General features: G+C 50.5%; 1 protein-coding gene across 1 annotated transcript; it reads right to left on the bottom strand.

Moving 5' to 3' along the window:
- Window positions 1-4,286: 4,286 nt before the first annotated feature.
- LOC135537050 (multivesicular body subunit 12A-like) lies at window positions 4,287-22,793 on the bottom strand. Its single transcript, XM_064963264.1, has 10 exons — window positions 22,710-22,793; window positions 22,049-22,147; window positions 20,529-20,612; window positions 20,186-20,285; window positions 18,964-19,093; window positions 17,389-17,529; window positions 11,107-11,219; window positions 9,247-9,305; window positions 8,799-8,858; window positions 4,287-6,482 (listed from the first exon to the last, which is right to left on the bottom strand). The coding sequence occupies exons 2-10, from the start codon at window positions 22,145-22,147 to the stop codon at window positions 6,408-6,410; spliced, it is 861 nt and encodes a 286-aa protein (XP_064819336.1). The 5' UTR covers window positions 22,710-22,793; the 3' UTR covers window positions 4,287-6,407.
- Window positions 22,794-23,445: the final 652 nt, after the last annotated feature.

Raw genomic sequence — 23,445 nt, 5'->3', positions numbered from 1 at the left:
TACTGTTAGGGGAACCGATCAATACTTACTTACTGTTAGGGGAACCGATCAATACTTACTGTTAGGGGACCGATCAATACTTACTGTTAGGGTAACCGATCAATACTTACTGTTAGGGGACCGATCAATACTTACTGTTAGGGTAACCGATCAATACTTACTGTTAGGGGAACCGATCAATACTTACTGTTAGGGGACCGATCAATACTTACTGTTAGGGGACCGATCAATACTTACTGTTAGGGGACCGATCAATACTTACTGTTAGGGGACCGATAAATACTTACTGTTAGGGGGACCGATCAATACTTACTGTTAGGGGAACCGATCAATACTTACTGTTAGGGGGACCGATCAATACTTACTGTTAGGGGAACCGATCAATACCTACTGTTAGGGGGACCGATCAATACCTACTGTTAGGGGGACCGATCAATACTTACTTACTGTTAGGGGACCGATCAATACTTACTTACTGTCAGGGGACCGATCAATACCTACTTACTGTCAGGGGACAGATCAATACTTACTTACTGTCAGGGGACCGATCAATACTTACTTACTGTCAGGGGACCGATCAATACTTACTTACTGTCAGGGGACCGATCAATACTTACTGTCAGGGGACCGATCAATACTTACTTACTGTCAGGGGACAGATCAATACTTACTTACTGTCAGGGGACCGATCAATACTTACTTACTGTCAGGGGACCGATCAATACTTACTGTCAGGGGACCGATCAATACTTACTTACTGTCAGGGGACCGATCAATACTTACTTACTGTCAGGGGACCGATCAATACTTACAGTCAGGGGACCGATCAATACTTACAGTCAGGGGACCGATCAATACTTACAGTCAGGGGACCGATCAATACTTACAGTCAGGGGAATGGGTCATCGTATCTCTCTTCCCCAGATGTGTTGAGATATAAAAAGAGGACTGTAGGCTCTGCTCAAACATCACTACAACACTGACGCAGCATGCTCTGCTCAAACAGCACTACAACACTGACGCAGCATGCTCTGCTCAAACATCACTACAACACTGACGCAGCATGCTCTGCTCAAACATCACTACAACACTGACGCAGCATGCTCTGCTCAAACATCACTACAACACTGACGCAGCATGCTCTGCTCAAACATCACTACAACACTGACGCAGCATGCTCTGCTCAAACATCACTACAACACTGACGCAGCATGCTCTGCTCAAACAGCACTACAACACTGACGCAGCATGCTCTGCTCAAACATCACTACAACACTGACGCAGCATGCTCTGCTCAAACATCACTACAACACTGACGCAGCATGCTCTGCTCAAACATCACTGCAACACTGACGCAGCATGCTCTGCTCAAACAGCACTACAACACTGACGCAGCATGCTCTGCTCAAACATCACTACAACACTGACGCAGCATGCTCTGCTCAAACAGCACTACAACACTGACAGCATGCTCTGCTCAAACATCACTACAACACTAACGCAGCATGCTCTGCTCAAACATCACTACAACACTGACAGCATGCTCTGCTCAAACATCACTACAACACTAACGCAGCATGCTCTGCTCAAACATCACTACAACACTGACAGCATGCTCTGCTCAAACATCACTACAACACTGACGCAGCATGCTCTGCTCAAACAGCACTACAACACTGACGCAGCATGCTCTGCTCAAACATCACTACAACACTGACGCAGCATGCTCTGCTCAAACATCACTACAACACTGACGCAGCATGCTCTGCTCAAACATCACTACAACACCGACGCAGCATGCTCTGCTCAAACAGCACTACAACACCGACGCAGCATGCTCTGCTCAAACATCACTACAACACCGACGCAGCATGCTCTGCTCAAACATCACTACAACACCGACGCAGCATGCTCTGCTCAAACATCACTACAACACCGACGCAGCATGCTCTGCTCAAACATCACTACAACACCGACGCAGCATGCTCTGCTCAAACATCACTACAACACTGACGCAGCATGCTCTGCTCAAACAGCACTACAACACCGACGCAGCATGCTCTGCTCAAACATCACTACAACACCGACGCAGCATGCTCTGCTCAAACAGCACTACAACACTGACGCAGCATGCTCTGCTCAAACATCACTACAACACTGACGCAGCATGCTCTGCTCAAACATCACTACAACACTGACAGCATGCTCTGCTCAAACATCACTGCAACACTGACGCAGCATGCTCTGCTCAAATAGCACTACAACACTGACGCAGCATGCTCTGCTCAAACATCACTACAACACTGACGCAGCATGCTCTGCTCAAACATCACGACAACACTGACGCAGCATGCTCTGCTCAAACATCACTACAACACTGACGCAGCATGCTCTGCTCAAACATCACTACAACACTGACGCAGCATGCTCTGCTCAAACAGCACTACAACACTGACGCAGCATGCTCTGCTCAAACATCACTACAACACTGACGCAGCATGCTCTGCTCAAACATCACTACAACACTGACGCAGCATGCTCTGCTCAAACATCACTACAACACTGACGCAGCATGCTCTGCTCAAACAGCACTACAACACTGACGCAGCATGCTGACCTCTCCAAGAGGCCATATCTTGCTCCTGGTGGTCGACTCTGAAATTACATCACCTTGTCAGTGAACCCACCGTACCTGTACTACTATAATTATGCTTCATCTCATGCATTACAACCACTACTCCACTAATACAGCTTCTGCTACTCCGTTTTACTGACTGACTGGGAAAACCACTGGGATTATCTATAGACAATGTCTTCCTGAGAAGATGTGTTCTGGGTCCAGGAAACTGGCCCACGGTAAGACACCGGTAACACTGGCATGCTTAGTACCACGGTTTTATAACACCGTCTAACGTTATCACATTTATAGAGGTGGTAAAATAATTAGGAAAAGGAGTTGTGTGTGTGGTCGGGATTCTCCACAGACAGTAGTACTGGTGTTAGTGATTGACAGTCTGCTGTGGGTCTGCGGATGGGTGCACGTTGTTCAGATGGGAGTGAACCTTCAACACCCAATGTCACAGGAAGGCCATAAAGATCAACAAGGACAACAACCACCCGAGCCACTGCCTGTTCACCCCGCTATTATCCAGAAGGCGAGGTCAGTACAGGTGCATCAAAGCTGGGACTGAGAGACTGAAAAACAGATTGCATCTTAAGGTCATCAGACTGTTAAACAGCCACCACTAACATTGAGACGCTGCTGCCAACACACTGACTCAACTCTCTGGCCACTTTAATAAATGGACTTAATAAGGGAATCACTAGTCACCTTAAATAACACCACTTTAATAATGTTTACATACCCTACATTACTCAACTCATATGTATATACTGTACGCTATACCATCTACTGCTTCTTGCCTATGCCGTTCGGCCATCGCTCATCCATATATATTTATGTACATATTCTTATTCACCCCTATACGTTTGTGTGTATAAGGCAGTTGTTGTGAATTTGTTAGATATTACTGCATTGTCGGAACTAGAAGCATAAGCATTTCGCTACACTCGCATTAACATCTGCTAACCATGTGTATGTGACCAATAAAATTTGATTTGAACATCTCTTCTACACACAATGACAAGTTCAGAGGGGAATCCAACGTAGTAACACAACCTGCCCAGTAGATGGCAATACATATCGTAGGCCTATTCAAACAGAGAAGTGACCAGTCGTTCTAATTCATCATTCTATGGCAGTGACATCCCAGATGTTGTATTTCTGATTGCGTATTCTGCAGTACAGCGTGAACACAAGATAAGAAAGTGTCCAAATAGAATGATTCTGGATTACAATATTATTAAAGTATTGTTAGAACATCTGCACATTTAATTTTTTCCAATGGAACGCTGGAGTAGCCTCGGATCACCGCGGAAGGAGATAACAAATGTAAACGTCACCTGTTTTGCATTTAAATTGACAAAGTGGTTGCAGGATCTTCTATCCACCTGACTCCGGATCGAGTTGAATCCCCAAAACCTGACTTTTCTGTCGACTGGTGCACCCAGTGTGGATACAGGTGAAAGCTACAGACGGGGAGGTTTACATGGTGTTATGGGTTACACACGGAAACAAATCTCCAATCACCTGTTTGAACGTGCAGAAAAGTGGGCGTGTCTATCAGTCCGAGCATAAGTGTCAGCAGTTGCTGTGTTAACATGTTTTATCTCCCTGTGACAGAAACTTTCCTTAATAACAAACCATTTAAGAACGGTACACGTCAAACTATTTGGTATTTTATTTCTTTATACTTGCATGCAAGGCACAATATACAGATATAACCAGTGACCGGTAACCATACTTCCTTATTATATTTTTTTAAACCATGAAATGACCCATGTTTCACCACAGAGACATAATAGTAACATTATTTACATTGAAAGTGTAACAACATTTAGTTTGGTCCCTAAACATCCCAATAAAGATGAAGATCAATAGCCTGACGTTAACAGGTACACCACAACAGGTTCCTTCCATTATTCTAACGAGAGAAACAAGCGTGCCCTGCCAAACAACGATCTCTTCCCCGTCAGAGAGTCATCCCTAACATATATAACTGGCCCCATATACGGGGGAAGAGTCATCCCTCACATATATAACTGGCCCCATATACGGGGGAAGAATCATCCCTAACATATATAACTGGCCCCATATACGGGGGAAGAATCATCCCTGACATATATAACTGGCCCCATATACGGGGGAAGAATCATCCCTAACATATATAACTGGCCCCATATACGGGGGAAGAGTCATCCCTGACATATATAACTGGCCCCATATACGGGGGAAGAGTCATCCCTGACATATATAACTGGCCCCATATAGAGGGGAAGAGTCATCCCTCACATATATAACTGGCCCCATATACGGGGGAAGAGTCATCCCTGACATATATAACTGGTCCCATATACGGGGGAAGAGTCATCCCTCACATATATAACTGGCCCCATATACGGAGGAAGAGTCATCCCTAACATATAACTGGCCCCATATACGGGGGAAGAGTCATCCCTGACATATATAACTGGTCCCATATACGGGGGAAGAGTCCTCCCTCACATATATAACTGGCCCCATATACGGGGGAAGAATCATCCCTGACATATATAACTGGTCCCATATACGGGGGAAGAGTCATCCCTCACATATATAACTGGTCCCATATACGGGGGAAGAGTCATCCCTCACATATATAACTGGCCCCATATACGGGGGAAGAATCATCCCTAACATATAAAACTGGCCCCATATACGGGGGAAGAATCATCCCTAACATATATAACTGGCCCCATATACGGGGGAAGAATCATCCCTAACATATATAACTGGCCCCATATACGGGGGAAGAATCATCCCTAACATATATAACTGGCCCCATATACGGGGGAAGAATCATCCCTAACATATATAACTGGCCCCATATACGGGGGAAGAATCATCCCTAACATATATAACTGGCCCCATATACGGGGGAAGAGTCATCCCTGACATATATAACTGGCCCCATATACGGGGGAAGAGTCATCCCTGACATATATAACTGGCCCCATATACGGGGGAAGAGTCATCCCTGACATATATAACTGGCCCCATATACGGGGGAAGAGTCATCCCTGACATATATAACTGGCCCCATATACGGGGGAAGAGTCATCCCTGACATATATAACTGGCCCCATATACGGGGGAAGAGTCATCCCTGACATATATAACTGGCCCCATATACGGGGGAAGAATCATCCCTAACATATAAAACTGGCCCCATATACGGGGGAAGAATCATCCCTAACATATATAACTGTCCCCATATACGGGGGAAGAATCATCCCTAACATATAAAACTGGCCCCATATACGGGGGAAGAGTCATCCCTCACATATATAACTGGCCCCATATACGGGGGAAGAGTCATCCCTGACATATATAACTGGCCCCATATACGGGGGAAGAGTCATCCCTGACATATATAACTGGCCCCATATACAGGGGAAGAGTCATCCCTGACATATATAACTGGCCCCATATAGAGGGGAAGAGTCATCCCTGACATATATAACTGGCCCCATATACGGGGGAAGAATCATCCCTAACATATAAAACTGTCCCCATATACGGGGCGTGAGAATGAAATGTGCAAGAGTTTAGAACACGGAATAAGAATGTGGGTACAACAAAGGAACTCTGGAATGTAGAATGACTCTTCTGTTCTAGTCAGTCATCTTCTAGGCACTTGGACATTGATTATCATTTCATGACCCAGGCATATATCACATTGACCTCCGTAGTGTTGTGGGTCGAGCAGGCCGCCGTTGTTGAGGTCGGAGATGAAAGGTCATTGAGCTTAAGATGTGCTTCCTGTGGTGAGAGGTGTGGTTCTCTTGGCTGCGTTTTCCTCCACGGTGAAAGTGTAGTTGTACTGTAAACACACAACATGGAAAATACACTACAACAGACCCCACAGTAACACAATCAACCCCACAACATGGTCGACACTACAACAGACCCCACAGTAACACAATCAGTACCACAACATGGTCGACACTACTACGGACCCCACAGTACCACAATCAACCCTACAACATGGTCGACACACTACAACGGACCCCACAGTAACACAATCAGTACCACAACATGGTCGACACACTACGGACCCCACAGTACCACAACATGGTCGACACTACTACGGACCCCACAGTAACACAATCAACCCTACAACATGGTCGACACACTACAACGGACCCCACAGTAACACAATCAACCCCACAACATGGTCGACACTACAACGGACCCCACAGTAACACAATCAACCCCACAACATGGTCGACACTACAACAGATCCCACAGTAACACAATCAGTACCACAACATGGTCGACACTACTACGGACCCCACAGTACCACAATCAACCCCACAACATGGTCGACACACTACAACGGACCCCACAGTAACACAATCAACCCCACAACATGGTCGACACACTACAACGGACCCCACAGTAACACAACATGGTCGACACTACTACGGACCCCACAGTAACACAATCAACCCTACAACATGGTCGACACACTACAACGGACCCCAAAGTAACACAATCAACCCCACAACATGGTCGACACTACGACGGACCCCACAGTACCACAATCAACCCCACAACATGGTCGACACTCCTACGGACCCCACAGTAACACAATCAACCCTACAACATGGTCGACACACTACAACGGACCCCACAGTAACACAATCAACCCCACAACATGGTCGACACACTACAACGGACCCCACAGTAACACAACATGGTCGACACTACTACGGACCCCACAGTAACACAATCAACCCCACAACATGGTCGGCACACTATGACGGACCCCACAGTACCACAATCAACCCCACAACATGGTCGACACTACAACGGACCCCACAGTACCACAAAAAGGTTGACACACTATGACGGACCCCACAGTACCACAATCAACCCCACAACATGGTCGACACACTACGACGGACCCCACAGTAACACAATCAGTACCCCAACATGGTCGACACTACTACGGACCCCACAGTACCACAACATGGTCGACACTACTACGGACCCCACAGTAACACAATCAACCCTACAACATGGTCGACACACTACTACGGACCCCACAGTAACACAATCAGTACCCCAACATGGTCGACACTACTACGGACCCCACAGTACCACAACATGGTCGACACTACTACGGACCCCACAGTAACACAATCAACCCCACAACATGGTCGACACTACTACGGACCCCACAGTAACACAATCAACCCCACAACATGGTCGACACTACAACGGACCCCACAGTAACACAATCAACCCCACAACATGGTCGACACTACAACGGACCCCACAGTAACACAATCAGTACCCCAACATGGTCGACACTACTACGGACCCCACAGCCCCACAACATGGTCGACACTACTACGGACCCCACAGTAACACAATCAACCCCACAACATGGTCGACACTACAACAGACCCCACAGTAACACAATCAGTACCACAACATGGTCGACACTACAACGGACCCCACAGTAACACAATCAACCCCACAACATGGTCGACACTACAACGGACCCCACAGTAACACAATCAGTACCACAACATGGTCGACACTACGACGGACCCCACAGTACCACAATCAACCCCACAACATGGTCGACACTATGACGGACCCCACAGTAACACAATCAACCCCACAACATGGTCGACACTACAACGGACCCCACAGTACCACAATCAACCCCACAACATGGTCGACACTACAACGAACCCCACAGTAACACAATCAACCCCACAACATGGTCGACACTACTACGGACCCCACAGTACCACAATCAACCCCACAACATGGTCGACACTACAACAGACCCCACAGTACCACAATCAGTAACACAACATGGTCGACACTACAACGGACCCCACAGTAACACAATCAGTACCACAACATGGTCGACACTACAACGGACCCCACAGTAACACAACAATACCATGCGCACTGGGGCGGCAGGGTAGCCTAGTGGTTAGAGTGTTGGACTAGTAACCGAAAGGTTGCAAGATTGAATCCCCGAGCTGACAAGGTACAAATCTGTCGTTCTGCATCTGAACAAGGCAGTTAACCCACTAGGCCGTCATTGAAAATAAGAATTTGTTCTTAACTGACTTGCCTAGTAAAATAAATAAATAAATAAACACACACACACCTCATTTTCAATGTCCTGGACAGACTTGATGCGAATGTTGTTCAGAGTGTTTGTTGGGGTCTAGGAGGAGAGACAGACAGTTTAGACTCATGGTATTTCAGAGTGTTTGTTGGGGTCTAGGAGGAGAGACAGACAGTTTAGACTCATGGAGGAGAGAGAGACAGTTTAGACTCATGGAGGAAAGAAAGAGAGTTTAGACTCATGGTATTTCAGAGTGTTTGTTGGGGTCTAGGAGGAGAGAGAGACAGTTTAGACTCATGGAGGAAAGAAAGAGAGTTTAGACTCATGGTATTTCAGAGTGTTTGTTGGGGTCTAGGAGGAGAGAGAGACAGTTTAGACTCATGGAGGAAAGAAAGAGAGTTTAGACTCATGGTATTTCACCACTGGGAGTAAAAGTAGTCCATGTCACTTTAACAGTAAAACGGTGGCGGTTGGTATTTCAACTTACCGTGCCGTTCGTTTGGGTCTTGAACTTGGGGTGTAGAGTGAAGGGAACACCATCTATGGCTGGAGAGGGAGGGAGAGAAGAGAGATGGAGGGGAAAGAGAGGGTAGAAAGAGTGAGAGAGAGGGATGGTGGGAGGAGAGGGAGGGTGGAGAGGTATTTGGTATTTTGGTAGGATCCCCATTAGCTGTTGTAAAAGCAGCAGCTACACTTCCTGGGGACCACACAACATGAAACATTACATAATACACTTCCTGGGGTCCACACAACATGAAACATTACATAATACACTTCCTTTGGACCACACAACATGAAACATTACATAATACACTTCCTGGGGTCCACACAACATGAAACATTACATAATACACTTCCTGGGGTCCACACAACATGAAATATTACATAATACACTTCCTGGGGTCCACACAACATGAAACATTACATAATACACTTCCTGGGGTCCACACAACATGAAACATTACAAAATACACTTCCTGTGGACCACACAACATGAAACATTACATAATACACTTCCTGGGGTCCACACAACATGAAACATTACATAATACACTTCCTGGGGTCCACACAACATGAAACATTACATAATACACTTCCTGGGGTCCACACAACATGAAACATTACATAGAGAGATTGAGGAGAGGAAGGTAGGTAGAGAGAGGAAAGTAGAGAGAGTAGAGGTAGAGAGAGGGAAGATAGGATAGAGAGAGGGAGGTAGGTAGAGAGAGAGGGAGGAAGGTAGGTAGAGAGAGAGAGGTAGGTAGAGAGAGAGAGAGAGGGAGGGAGAGAGAGGGAGGATAGGTAGAGAGAGGTAGAGAGAGGGAGGATAGGTAGAGAGAGGGAGGATAGGTAGAGAGAGGTAGAGAGAGGGAGGATAGGTAGAGAGAGGGAGGTAGGTAGAGAGAGGGAGGATAGGTAGAGAGAGGGAGGTAGGTAGAGAGAGGGAGGATAGGTAGAGAGAGGGAGGATAGGTAGAGAGAGGGAGGATAGGTAGAGAGAGGGAGATAGGTAGAGAGAGGGAGGATAGGTAGAGAGAGGGAGGATAGGTAGAGAGAGGGAGGATAGGTAGAGAGAGGGAGGATAGGTAGAGAGAGGGAGGTAGGTAGAGAGAGGGAGGAAGGTAGAGAGAGGGAGGAAGGTAGAGAGAGGTAGGATAGGTAGAGAGAGGGAGGATAGGTAGAGAGAGGGAGGATAGGTAGAGAGAGGGAGGATAGGTAGAGAGAGGGAGGATAGGTAGAGAGAGGGAGGATAGGTAGAGAGAGGGAGGATAGGTAGAGAGAGGGAGGATAGGTAGAGAGAGGGAGGATAGGTAGAGAGAGGTAGGATAGGTAGAGAGAGGGAGGATAGGTAGAGAGAGGGAGGATAGGTAGAGAGAGGGAGGATAGGTAGAGAGAGGGAGGATAGGTAGAGAGAGGGAGGATAGGTAGAGAGAGGGAGGATAGGTAGAGAGAGGGAGGATAGGTAGAGAGAGGTAGGATAGGTAGAGAGAGGGAGGATAGGTAGAGAGAGGGAGGATAAGTAGAGAGAGGGAGGATAGGTAGAGAGAGGGAGGATAGGTAGAGAGAGGGAGGTAGGTAGAGAGAGGGAGGATAGGTAGAGAGAGGGAGGATAGGTAGAGAGAGGGAGGATAGGTAGAGAGAGGGAGGATAGGTAGAGAGAGGGAGGATAGGTAGAGAGAGGGAGGATAGGTAGAGAGAGGGAGGATAGGTAGAGAGAAGGAGGTAGGTAGAGAGAGGGAGGATAGGTAGAGAGAGGGAGGATAGGTAGAGAGAGTCAGTACATCAGTCTTTATAACATGTACAGCAGCTGTCTCTCTTCAATAAGTGTTTTCTGAATTTTGGTCAACCTGAGATGCCGTAGATGTTGCTGCTGTCAACCACTTTGTCCACAGTGTCGTGCAATTGGAGGTTGCTGCGGCGATGACTGAGCTTCCTGCCAGGGGGCATGGGTGGAGCGTTGCTATGGAGACAGGGAGACCTAAGTCAGTCTGTGGAATTCTGAGTAGAGGTTTACCATCACTCTCACCTGGCTCTGAGATCCACCTGGCCACAGAGAGAGAGGGTTACCATCACTCTCACCTGGCTCTGAGATCCACCTGGCCACAGAGAGAGAGGGTTACCATCACTCTCACCTGGCTCTTAGATTCACCTGGTCACAGAGAGAGAGGGTTACCATCACTCTCACCCTGGCCACAGAGAGAGAGGGTTACCATCACTCTCACCTGGTCACAGAGAGAGAGGGTTACCATCACTCTCACCTGGCTCTGAGATCCACCTGGCCACAGAGAGAGAGGGTTACCATCACTCTCACCCTGGCCACAGAGAGAGAGGGTTACCATCACTCTCACCTGGTCACAGAGAGAGAGGGTTACCATCACTCTCACCTGGTCACAGAGAGAGAGGGTTACCATCACTCTCAACTGGCTCTTAGATTCACCTGGCCACAGAGAGAGAGGGTTACCATCACTCTCACCTGGCCACAGAGAGAGAGGGTTACCATCACTCTCAACTGGCTCTTAGATTCACCTGGCCACAGAGAGAGAGGGTTACCATCACTCTCACCCTGGCCACAGAGAGAGAGGGTTACCATCACTCTCACCTGGTCACAGAGAGAGAGGGTTACCATCACTCTCACCTGGCCACAGAGAGAGAGGGTTACCATCACTCTCACCTGGCCACAGAGAGAGAGGGTTACCATCACTCTCACCCTGGCCACAGAGAGAGAGGGTTACCATCACTCTCACCCTGGCCACAGAGAGAGAGGGTTACCATCACTCTCAACTGGCTCTTAGATTCACCTGGTCACAGAGAGAGAGGGTTACCATCACTCTCACCTGGCTCTTAGATTCACCTGGCCACAGAGAGAGAGGGTTACCATCACTCTCACCTGGCCACAGAGAGAGAGGGTTACCATCACTCTCACCTGGTCACAGAGAGAGAGGGTTACCATCACTCTCAACTGGCTCTTAGATTCACTTGGTCACAGAGAGAGAGGGTTACCATCACTCTCACCTGGCTCTTAGATTCACCTGGCCACAGAGAGAGAGGGTTACCATCACTCTCACCTGGCCACAGAGAGAGAGAGGGTTACCATCACTCTCACCTGGCCAGAGAGAGAGAGAGGGTTACCATCACTCTCACCTGGCCACAGAGAGAGAGGGTTACCATTTGGGGTTATAGTCAGAGAGTTGTCCTGTGTAGGTCCCACCTGGTTAATAGAAGTTAACCAGGCCAGTAGCCACACACCAAGATCTGAGTCTCTCACCTGGACAGCAGGTGTACAGTACCGTACCTGGGTCTGAGAGGTAACAGCCTCATCTAACCTAGTCTCACCTGGGTGGGAGGTCTAAGGTAACAGCCTCACCTAACCTAGTCTCACCTGGGTGGGAGGGCTAAGGGACCAGCCTCACCTAACCTAGTCTCACCTGGGTGGGAGGTCTAATTTAAGTCTCACCTGGGTGGGAGGTCTAAGGTAACAATCTCACCTGGGTGGTAGGTCTAAGGTAACAGCCTCACCGAACCTAGTCTCACCAAGGTGGGAGGTCTAATTTAAGTCTCACCTGGGTGGGTGGTCTAAGGTAGCAGTCTCACCTGGGTGGGAGGTCTAAGGTAACAGTCTCACCGAACCTAGTCTCACCAAGGTGGGAGGTCTAATTTAAGTCTCACCTGGGTGGGTGGTCTAAGGTAGCAGTCTCACCTGGGTGGGAGGTCTAATTTAAGTCTCACCTGGGTGGGAGGTCTAATTTAAGTCTCACCTGGGTGGGAGGTCTAATTTAAGTCTCACCTGGGTGGGTGGTCTAAGGTAGCAGTCTCACCTGGGTGGGAGGTCTAAGGTAACAGTCTCACCTGGGTGGGAGGTCTAAGGTAACAGTCTCACCTGGGTGGGAGGTCTAAGGTAACAGTCTCACCTGGGTGGGAGGTTGAAGGTAAATGTTCTTACCTGGGCGGGAGGTTGAAGGTAAATGTTCTTACCTGGGTCTGAGGGGCAGTAGAGGTCAGGCCCAGGGATAGGTACCTGGCTGAGCGGCTACCTGGCTGAACGGCCACCTGGCTGAACGGCTACCTGGCTGAACGGCTACCTGGCTGAGCGGCCACCTGGCTGAACGGCCACCTGGCTGAGCGGCCACCTGGCTGAGCGGCTACCTGGCTGAGCGGCCACCTGGCTGAACGGCTACCTGGCTGAGCGGCCACCTGGCTGAACGGCCACCTGGCTGAGCGGCCACCTGGCTGAGCGGCTACCTGGCTGAACGGCCACCTGGCCTGGCGGCTACCTGGCTGAGCGGCCACCTGGCTGAGCGGCCACCTGGCTGAGCGGCTACCTGGCTGAACGGCTACCTGGCTGAGCGGCCACCTGGCTGAACGGCTACCTGGCTGAGCGGCCACCTGGCTGAGCGGCCACCTGGCTGAGCGGCCACCTGGCTGAGCGGCTACCTGGCTGAACGGCCACCTGGCCTGGCGGCTACCTGGCTGAGCGGCCACCTGGCTGAGCGGCCACCTGGCTGAGCGGCTACCTGGCTGAACGGCCACCTGGCTGAACGGCTACCTGGCTGAACGGCTACCTGGCTGAACGGCCACCTGGCCTGGCGGCTACCTGGCCTAGCGGCTACCCGGCTGAACGGCTACCTGGCTGAACGGCTACCTGGCTGAACGGCCACCTGGCCTGGCGGCTACCTGGCCTAGCGGCTACCCGGCTGAACGGCTACCTGGCTGAACGGCTACCTGGCTGAACGGCCACCTGGCCTGGCGGCTACCTGGCCTAGCGGCTACCCGGCTGAACGGCTACCTGGCTGAACGGCTACCTGGCTGAACGGCCACCTGGCCTGGCGGCTACCTGGCCTAGCGGCTACCCGGCTGAACGGCTACCCGGCTGAACGGCTACCTGGCTGAACGGCCACCCGGCTGAACGGCTACCTGACTGAACGGCTACCTGGCTGAACGGCTACCTGACTGAACGGCCACCTGGCCTGGCGGCTACCTGGCTGAGCGGCCACCTGGCTGAGCGGCTACCTGGCTGAACGGCTACCTGACTGAACGGCTACCTGGCTGAACGGCTACCTGACTGAACGGCTACCTGACTGAACGGCTACCCGGCTGAACGGCTACCTGACTGAACGGCTACCTGACTGAACGGCTACCTGACTGAACGGCTACCTGGCTGAGAGGGTTACCATCACTCTCACCTGGCTCTTAGATTCACCTGGCCACAGAGAGAGAGGGTTACCATCACTCTCACCTGGCCACAGAGAGAGAGAGGGTTACCATCACTCTCACCTGGCCAGAGAGAGAGAGAGGGTTACCATCACTCTCACCTGGCCACAGAGAGAGAGGGTTACCATTTGGGGTTATAGTCAGAGAGTTGTCCTGTGTAGGTCCCACCTGGTTAATAGAAGTTAAGCGGCTACCTGGCTGAGCGGCCACCTGGCTGAACGGCCACCTGGCTGAGCGGCCACCTGGCTGAGCGGCTACCTGGCTGAACGGCCACCTGGCCTGGCGGCTACCTGGCTGAGCGGCCACCTGGCTGAGCGGCCACCTGGCTGAGCGGCTACCTGGCTGAGCGGCCACCTGGCTGAGCGGCCACCTGGCTGAGCGGCCACCTGGCTGAGCGGCTACCTGGCTGAACGGCTACCTGGCTGAGCGGCCACCTGGCTGAACGGCTACCTGGCTGAGCGGCCACCTGGCTGAGCGGCCACCTGGCTGAGCGGCCACCTGGCTGAGCGGCCACCTGGCTGAGCGGCTACCTGGCTGAACGGCCACCTGGCTGAGCGGGAGGTCTAAGGTAACAGTCTCACCTGGGTGGGAGGTTGAAGGTAAATGTTCTTACCTGGGCGGGAGGTTGAAGGTAAATGTTCTTACCTGGGTCTGAGGGGCAGTAGAGGTCAGGCCCAGGGATAGGTACCTGGCTGAGCGGCTACCTGGCTGAACGGCTACCTGGCTGAACGGCCACCTGGCCTGGCGGCTACCTGGCTGAGCGGCTACCTGGCTGAACGGCCACCTGGCCTGGCGGCTACCTGGCTGAGCGGCTACCCGGCTGAACGGCTACCTGACTGAACAGGTGAGGGTGTACTGTCTGAGGGGGTAGTTACTGGGGTCTGAGGAGGTAGTTACCTGGGTCTGAGGGGGGTAGTTACCTGGGTCTGAGGGGGGTAGTTACCTGGGTCTGAGGGGGTAGTTACCTGGGTCTGAGGAGGTAGTTACCTGGGTCTGAGGAGGTAGTTACCTGGGTCTGAGGAGGTAGTTACCTGGGTCTGAGGAGGTAGTTACCTGGGTCTGAGGAGGTAGTTACCTGGGTCTGAGGAGGTCGTTACCTGGGTCTGAGGAGGTAGTTACCTGGGTCTGAGGAGGTCGTTACCTGGGTCTGGGGGGGTAGTTACCTGGGTCTGAGGAGGTAGTTACCTGGGTCTGAGGAGGTCGTTACCTGGGTCTGGGAGGGTAGTTACCTGGGTCTGGGGGGGTAGTTACCTGGGTCTGAGGAGGTCGTTACCTGGGTCTGAGGAGGTTGTTACCTGGGTCTGGGAGGGTAGTTACCTGGGTCTGAGGAGGTAGTTATCTGGGTCTGGGGGTAGTTACCTGGGTCTGGGGGTAGTTACCTGGGTCTGGGGGTAGTTACCTGGGTCTGGGGGGTAGTTACCTGGGTCTGAGGGGGTAGTTACCTGGGTCTGGGGGTAGTTACCTGGGTCTGGGGGTAGTTACCTGGGTCTGGGGGTAGTTACCTGGGTCTGGGGGGTAGTTACCTGGGTCTGGGGGGGTTGTTACCTGGGTCTGGGGGTAGTTACCTGGGTCTGAGGGGGTAGTTACCTGGGTCTGGGAGGGTAGTTACCTGGGTCTGGGGGGTCGTTACCTGGGTCTGGGGGTAGTTACCTGGGTCTGGGGGGTAGTTACCTGGGTCTGAGGGGGTAGTTACCTGGGTCTGGGAGGGTAGTTACCTGGGTCTGAGGAGGTCGTTACCTGGGTCTGGGGGGGTAGTTACCTGGGTCTGAGGAGGTAGTTACCTGGGTCTGAGGAGGTCGTTACCTGGGTCTGGGAGGGTAGTTACCTGGGTCTGGGGGGGTAGTTACCTGGGTCTGAGGAGGTCGTTACCTGGGTCTGGGAGGGTAGTTACCTGGGTCTGGGAGGGTAGTTACCTGGGTCTGGGGGGGTAGTTACCTGGGTCTGAGGAGGTAGTTACCTGGGTCTGAGGAGGTAGTTACCTGGGTCTGAGGAGGTAGTTACCTGGGTCTGAGGAGGTAGTTACCTGGGTCTGAGGAGGTCGTTACCTGGGTCTGAGGAGGTAGTTACCTGGGTCTGAGGGGGTAGTTACCTGGGTCTGGGGGGGTAGTTACCTGGGTCTGAGGGGGTAGTTACCTGGGTCTGGGGGGGTAGTTACCTGGGTCTGAGGAGGTCGTTACCTGGGTCTGAGGAGGTAGTTACCTGGGTCTGAGGAGGTAGTTACCTGGGTCTGAGGAGGTCGTTACCTGGGTCTGAGGAGGTCGTTACCTGGGTCTGAGGAGGTAGTTACCTGGGTCTGAGGAGGTCGTTACCTGGGTCTGAGGAGGTCGTTACCTGGGTCTGAGGAGGTCGTTACCTGGGTCTGAGGAGGTAGTTACCTGGGTCTGAGGAGGTCGTTACCTGGGTCTGAGGAGGTCGTTACCTGGGTCTGAGGAGGTCGTTACCTGGGTCTGGGGGGGTAGTTACCTGGGTCTGAGGAGGTCGTTACCTGGGTCTGAGGAGGTCGTTACCTGGGTCTGAGGAGGTCGTTACCTGGGTCTGAGGAGGTCGTTACCTGGGTCTGAGGAGGTCGTTACCTGGGTCTGGGGGTAGTTACCTGGGTCTGGGGGTAGTTACCTGGGTCTGAGGGGGTAGTTACCTGGGTCTGAGGAGGTCGTTACCTGGGTCTGGGGGGGTAGTTACCTGGGTCTGAGGAGGTCGTTACCTGGGTCTGGGGAGGTCGTTACCTGGGTCTGGGGGGGTAGTTACCTGGGTCTGAGGAGGTCGTTACCTGGGTCTGAGGAGGTCGTTACCTGGGTCTGAGGAGGTCGTTACCTGGGTCTGGGGGGGTAGTTACCTGGGTCTGAGGAGGTCGTTACCTGGGTCTGAGGAGGTCGTTACCTGGGTTTGGGGGGGTAGTTACCTGGGTCTGAGGGGGTAGTTACCTGGGTCTGAGGGGTAGCGGAGGGGGGTTCTGGTCCAGGGAGAGCTGCCGGAGGTCAAGGCTGAGGCTGCGAGGCTTTGCCTGGGGTAGAGGGCTGGAGAAGGGCCCCTTCTTACACCACATCACATAGCCATGCATGTCCCTGAGACAGACAGGACAACACACCAGTTAGGACAGAAACACCAACCCCTGACCTCCCAGACACACCAACCCCTGACCTCCCAGACACACCAACCCCTGATCCCCCAGACACACCAACCCCTGATCCCCCAGACACACCAACCCCTGATCTCCCAGGCACAACAACCCCTGACCTCCCAGGCACACCAACCCCTGATCCCCCAGACACACCAACCCCTGACCTCCCAGACACACCGACCCCTGACCTCCCAGGCACACCGACCCCTGACCGACCCCTGACCTCCCAGGCACACCGACCCCTGACCTCCCAGGCACACCGACCCCTGACCTCCCAGGCACACCGACCCCTGACCTCCCAGGCACACCAAACCCTGACCTCCCAGGCACACCAAACCCTGACCTCCCAGACACACTGCCCCCTGACCTCCCAGACACACCGCCCCCTGACCTCCCAGACACACCGCCCCCTGACCTCCCAGACACACTGCCCCCTGACCTCCCAGACACACCGCCCCTGACCTCCCAGACACACGACCCCTGACCTCCCAGACACACCGCCCCCTGACCTCCCAGACACACCGCCCCCTGACCTCCCAGACACACCGCCCCCTGACCTCCCAGACACACCGCCCCCTGACCTCCCAGACACACCGACCCCTGACCTCCCAGACACACCGACACCTGACCTCCCAGACACACCGACACCTGACCTCCCAGACACACCGACCCCTGATCCCCCAGACACACCGACCCCTGACCTCCCAGACACACCGACCCCTGACCTCCCAGACACACCGACCCCTGATCCCCCAGACACACCGACCCCTGACCTCCCAGACACACCGACCCCTGATCCCCCAGACACACCGACCCCTGACCTCCCAGACACACCGACACCTGACCTCCCAGACACACCGACCCCTGATCTCCCAGACACACCGACCCCTGATCCCCCAGACACACCGACCCCTGACCTCCCAGACACACACTGAGAGTAGCTCAATGGAGGATCTTCACTCAAATGTTGTTCTATTGTCCAGGACCAAGCTACATTAGTGGGATGTCTGTGTGTGTCTGTGTGTGTGTGTGTCTGTCTATCTGTGTCACTCTCTTTGTGTGTGTGTGTGTGTGTGTGTGTGTGTGTGTGTGTGTGTGTGTGTGTGTGTGTGTGTGTGTGTGTGTGTGTGTGTGTGTGTGTGTGTGTGTGTGTGTGTGTGTGTGTGTGTGTGCATGTGTGTGTGTGTGTGTGTGTCTGAAGCCGTGTGTGTCTGTGTGTGTGCGTGTGTGTGCGTGTGTGTCTGTGTGTCTGAGTCCGTGTGTCTGAGTCCGTGTGTGTGTGTCCGTGTGTCTGAGTCCGTGTGTGTGTCTGAGTGTGTGTGTGTGTGTGTGTGTGTGTGTGTGTGTGTGTGTGTGTGTGTGTGTGTGTGTGTCTGACCCTAAGCAGGTGTAGTGTTGCAGCATCCTCCTGGTCTTAGCAGTCAGTTTGATATCCAGTACAGCAGTTTCCACACCGCCCACTGGCACCATGCGGACACACACACGCTTCTTCTTAGACACGGAGGCCCCTGGACACACACACACACACACATTTTTGAATACTTTAAAAAAAATCCAGTTCAAAATGGAGATTCAGAGAGCATATAGATGAACGTTCCTATAGATGTCTGGTCTAAGCCATCCAGAACATAATCAGACATTCATCACGTTGTATGAAACATGACAAAAAACACCTAAACAACTACTGTCCTACTTGTTCCTACAGGTGTTCAGGTATTTAATAATATATGTAAAACATGTCTCTGTGTTCCTACAGGTGTTCAGGTATTTAATAATATCTGTACAACATGTCTCTGTGTTCCTACAGGTGTCCAGGTATTTAATAATATCTGTAAAACATGTCTCTGTGTTTCTCCAGGTGTTCAGGTATTTAATAATATCTGTACAACATGTCTCTGTGTTCCTACAGGTGTTCAGGTATTTAATAATATCTGTAAAACATGTCTCTGTGTTCCTACAGGTGTTCAGGTATTTAATAATATCTGTAAAACATGTCTCTGTGTTCCTACAGGTGTTCAGGTATTTAATAATATCTGTAAAACATGTCTCTGTGTTCCTACAGGTGTTCAGGTATTTAATAATATCTGTACAACATGTCTCTGTGTTCCTACAGGTGTTCAGGTATTTAATAATATCTGTACAACATGTCTCTGTGTTCCTCCAGGTGTTCAGGTATTTAATAATATCTATACAACATGTCTCTGTGTTCCTACAGGTGTTCAGGTATTTAATAATATCTGTAAAACATGTCTCTGTGTTCCTACAGGTGTTCAGGTATTTAATAATATCTGTAAAACATGTCTCTGTGTTCCTACAGGTGTCCAGGTATTAAATAAGCATATGTAAAACATGTCTCTGTGTTCCTCCAGGTGTTCAGGTATTTAATAATATCTGTAAAACATGTCTCTGTGTTCCTACAGGTGTTCAGGTATTTAATAATATCTGTAAAACATGTCTCTGTGTTCCTACAGGTGTTGAGGTATTTAATAATATCTGTACAACATGTCTCTGTGTTCCTACAGGTGTTCAGGTATTTAATAATATCTATACAACATGTCTCTGTGTTCCTCCAGGTGCTGAGGCGGGCAGCAGGTACTCACTAGGCTCCAGGTGTTCAGGTATGTAACAGTACCCATGAGGAACAGTCTCCTTGTCTGAGATCACCTGGACATCTGATACTACCATACCACCTGACATGTCCTAGAGAGGGGGAAGATTTAGGCACGTGGCTGTCTGAGTCCACGTGTGTGTGTGGTGTGTGTGTGTGTCTAAGTGTGTGTGTGTGTGTGTGTCTGAGTGTGTGTGTGTGTGTGTGTGTGTGTGTGTGTGTGTGTGTGTGTGTGTGTGTGTGTGTGTGTGTGTGTGTGTGTGTGTGTGTGTGTGTGTGTGTGTGTGTGTGTGTGTGTGTGTGTGTGTGTGTGTGTGTGTGTGTGTATAACACACCTTGCTGTAGCAGAGGTAGTAGCCAGCCTTCATGGCGAAGCTCCGTGTGAAGTTTGCAGCAGCTCCATCCTCAGTTATACTAATCTAGAAAGAGTGAGAGAGGGGAGAGAGAGACAGAGAGAGGGGAGAGAGAGACAGAGAGAGGAGAGAGAGAGACAGAGAGAGGGGAGAGAGAGACAGAGAGAGGAGAGAGAGAGACAGAGAGAGGAGAGAGAGAGACAGAGAGAGGGGAGAGAGAGACAGAGAGAGGGGAGAGAGAGACAGAGAGAGGGGAGAGAGAGACAGAGAGAGGGGAGTGAGACAGAGAGAGGGGAGTGAGACAGAGAGAGGGGTGGTGGGGAGAGAGAGGAGAGAGAGAGGGAGAGAAAGAGGGTGAGAGAGAGAGAAAGAGGGTGAGAGACAGAGACAGAGGGTAAGAGAGAGAGAGAGAGAGAGGGGGTAAGACGCTACACACAACATTGAGAATTATTGACCTCTCCTATGAGAGTTTATGTAGTCTGACTTCTTACTGTCTCCTCTATGAGCCTTTATGTAGTCTGACCTCTTACTGTCTCCTCTATGAGCCAAGCCTTTATGTTGTCTGACCTCTTACTGTCTCCTTATGTAGTCTGACCTCTTACTGTCTCCTTATGTAGTCTGACCTCTTACTGACTCCTCTATGAGCCTTTATGTTGTCTGACCTCTTACTGTCTCCTCTATGAGCCAAGCCTTGATGTAGTCTGACCTCTTACTGTCTCCTTATGTAGTCTGACCTCTTACCTCTCCTTATGTAGTCTGACCTCTTACTGTCTCCTCTATGAGCCTTTATGTTGTCTGACCTCTTACTGTCTCCTCTATGAGCCAAGCCTTGATGTAGTCTGACCTCTTACTGTCTCCTCTATGAGCCAAGCCTTTATGTAGTCTGACCTCTTACTGTCTCCTCTATGAGCCTTGATGTAGTCTGACCTCTTACTGTCTCCTCTATGAGCCAAGCCTTGATGTAGTCTGATCTCTTACTGTCTCCTTATGTAATCTGACCTCTTACTGTCTCCTCTATGAGCCTTTATGTAGTCTGACCTCTTACTGTCTCCTCGATGAGCCAAGCCTTTATGTAGTCTGACCTCATACTGTCTCCTCTATAAGCCTTTATGTAGTCTGACCTCTTACTGTCTCCTCTATGAGCCTTGATGTAGTCTGACCTCATACTGTCTCCTCTATGAGCCTTTATGTAGTCTGACCTCTTACTGTCTCCTCTATAAGCCTTTATGTAGTCTGACCTCTTACTGTCTCCTCTATGAGCCTTGATGTAGTCTGACCTCATACTGTCTCCTCTATGAGCCTTTATGTAGTCTGACCTCTTACTGTCTCCTCTATAAGCCTTTATGTAGTCTGACCTTAAATGATCTCAATCTATTTCCTACTTCTTCTGCCTGTATCCCTCCCTCCTCCCTGACTCCCTTCCTCCTCCCTGACTCCCTTCCTCCTCCCTGACTCCCTTCCTCCTCCCTGACTCCCTTCCTCCTCCCTGACTCCCTTCCTACCAGGTTGAAGTCTTTGGGACAGGTGCTGCTGTTGGAGGCCCAGGCCACTGCCGTCACCGGCCTGTTGTGGGCGCCACCACCGTGCTCCATCAGAGACATCTGGAGAAGAGGAGAGGGACGGGAAGGGAGAGAAGAGAACAAAGGGGGAGGAGAAAAGGGAAGAAGAAAAGGGGAATAGAATCGGGCAGAGGAGGTTATTATGACGGTTGTTCCTGAATAAATTATTTTAAGGATCGTCAACACTGCGACGTTCTCCATTTCTCCCAACAACCACTGCTCTATCAGACAGAACATTGTGGCGCAACTAGCATATGGTACAGCTGTGAAAATATACAATTATTTTTTTGCCAGATTTCCATATTGATATTTGGCTTTGCTTTTGCATAACTAAGGAATGGTTGTTTTGACGGGTAACTGTCAACATCCAGTCAATAAATAAAACTAGCAAACAACTGTGAAACTAGCTAAAAACGGTGATTTGATCACTAAACCCCGGTATTAACGTTAGCTATAAATGGCCCATTGTTAGGAAAATAGCTAGGAAGTTAGCTAACCTAGCTAGCTAACATTTGTTTGCCAGGTGAGTCAAACATATTTTTTCCTTCACGTTTCGGAGATTTCACTCAGTTTTCAAAAATCATCGTAAAAACATGGTACTTACTCTGTTTCTCGCTTTACACCGTAGATGAAGTAAGGTAAACAACTTTTTAGAGGCGAACAAGAACTTCTTATGACTTTTCGTTGTCTCCTTTCCAGGAAATACAGGAGATTCTATGACTACAATTCCCATCAAGCACCGGGACATGCCAAATGATTACGCCAGCACTGCCGAAGAGGATGAGCTGGTGTTTCACCTCAGCGCCAGATGGCGCTACTGTCCTGAAATAATATTGTTGAACGCGTCCTTGCTATCTCCCTTTACTCGTTACTGTAATCTGTGCAAAGGGTCTAAGTGCTTTGGCATTTAATTGTGTGATTTATGGTTGGTGTTTGGAGAAGGAGAGATAGAGAGAGAGGAGGAAAGAGATTTGGACCCAACCAAATCATGACAACTAAAATATAATTACTTGACACATTGGAAAGAATTAACCAAAAAACAGAGCAAACTGGAATGCTATTTGGCCCTAAACAGAGAGTACACAGTGGCTGAATACCTGACCACTGTGACTGACCCAAACTGAAGGAAATCTTTGACTATGTACAGACTCAGTGAGCATAGCCTTGCTATAGAGAGAGATCGCCGGAGGCAGACCTGGCTCTCAACAGAAGACAGGCTATGTGCTCACTGCCCACAAAATGAGTTGGAAACTGAGCTGCACTTCCTAACCTCCTGTCAAATGTATGAGCATATCAGAGATGCATATTTCCCTCAGATTACACAGACCCACAAATAATTT

Source organism: Oncorhynchus masou, unplaced genomic scaffold (genome assembly GCF_036934945.1).
Source record: "Oncorhynchus masou masou isolate Uvic2021 unplaced genomic scaffold, UVic_Omas_1.1 unplaced_scaffold_704, whole genome shotgun sequence".
NCBI classification, from domain to species: domain Eukaryota; kingdom Metazoa; phylum Chordata; class Actinopteri; order Salmoniformes; family Salmonidae; genus Oncorhynchus; species Oncorhynchus masou.
Note: the sequence above shows the minus strand (reverse complement) of the source record. Positions and strands in the feature narration are given on the sequence as shown.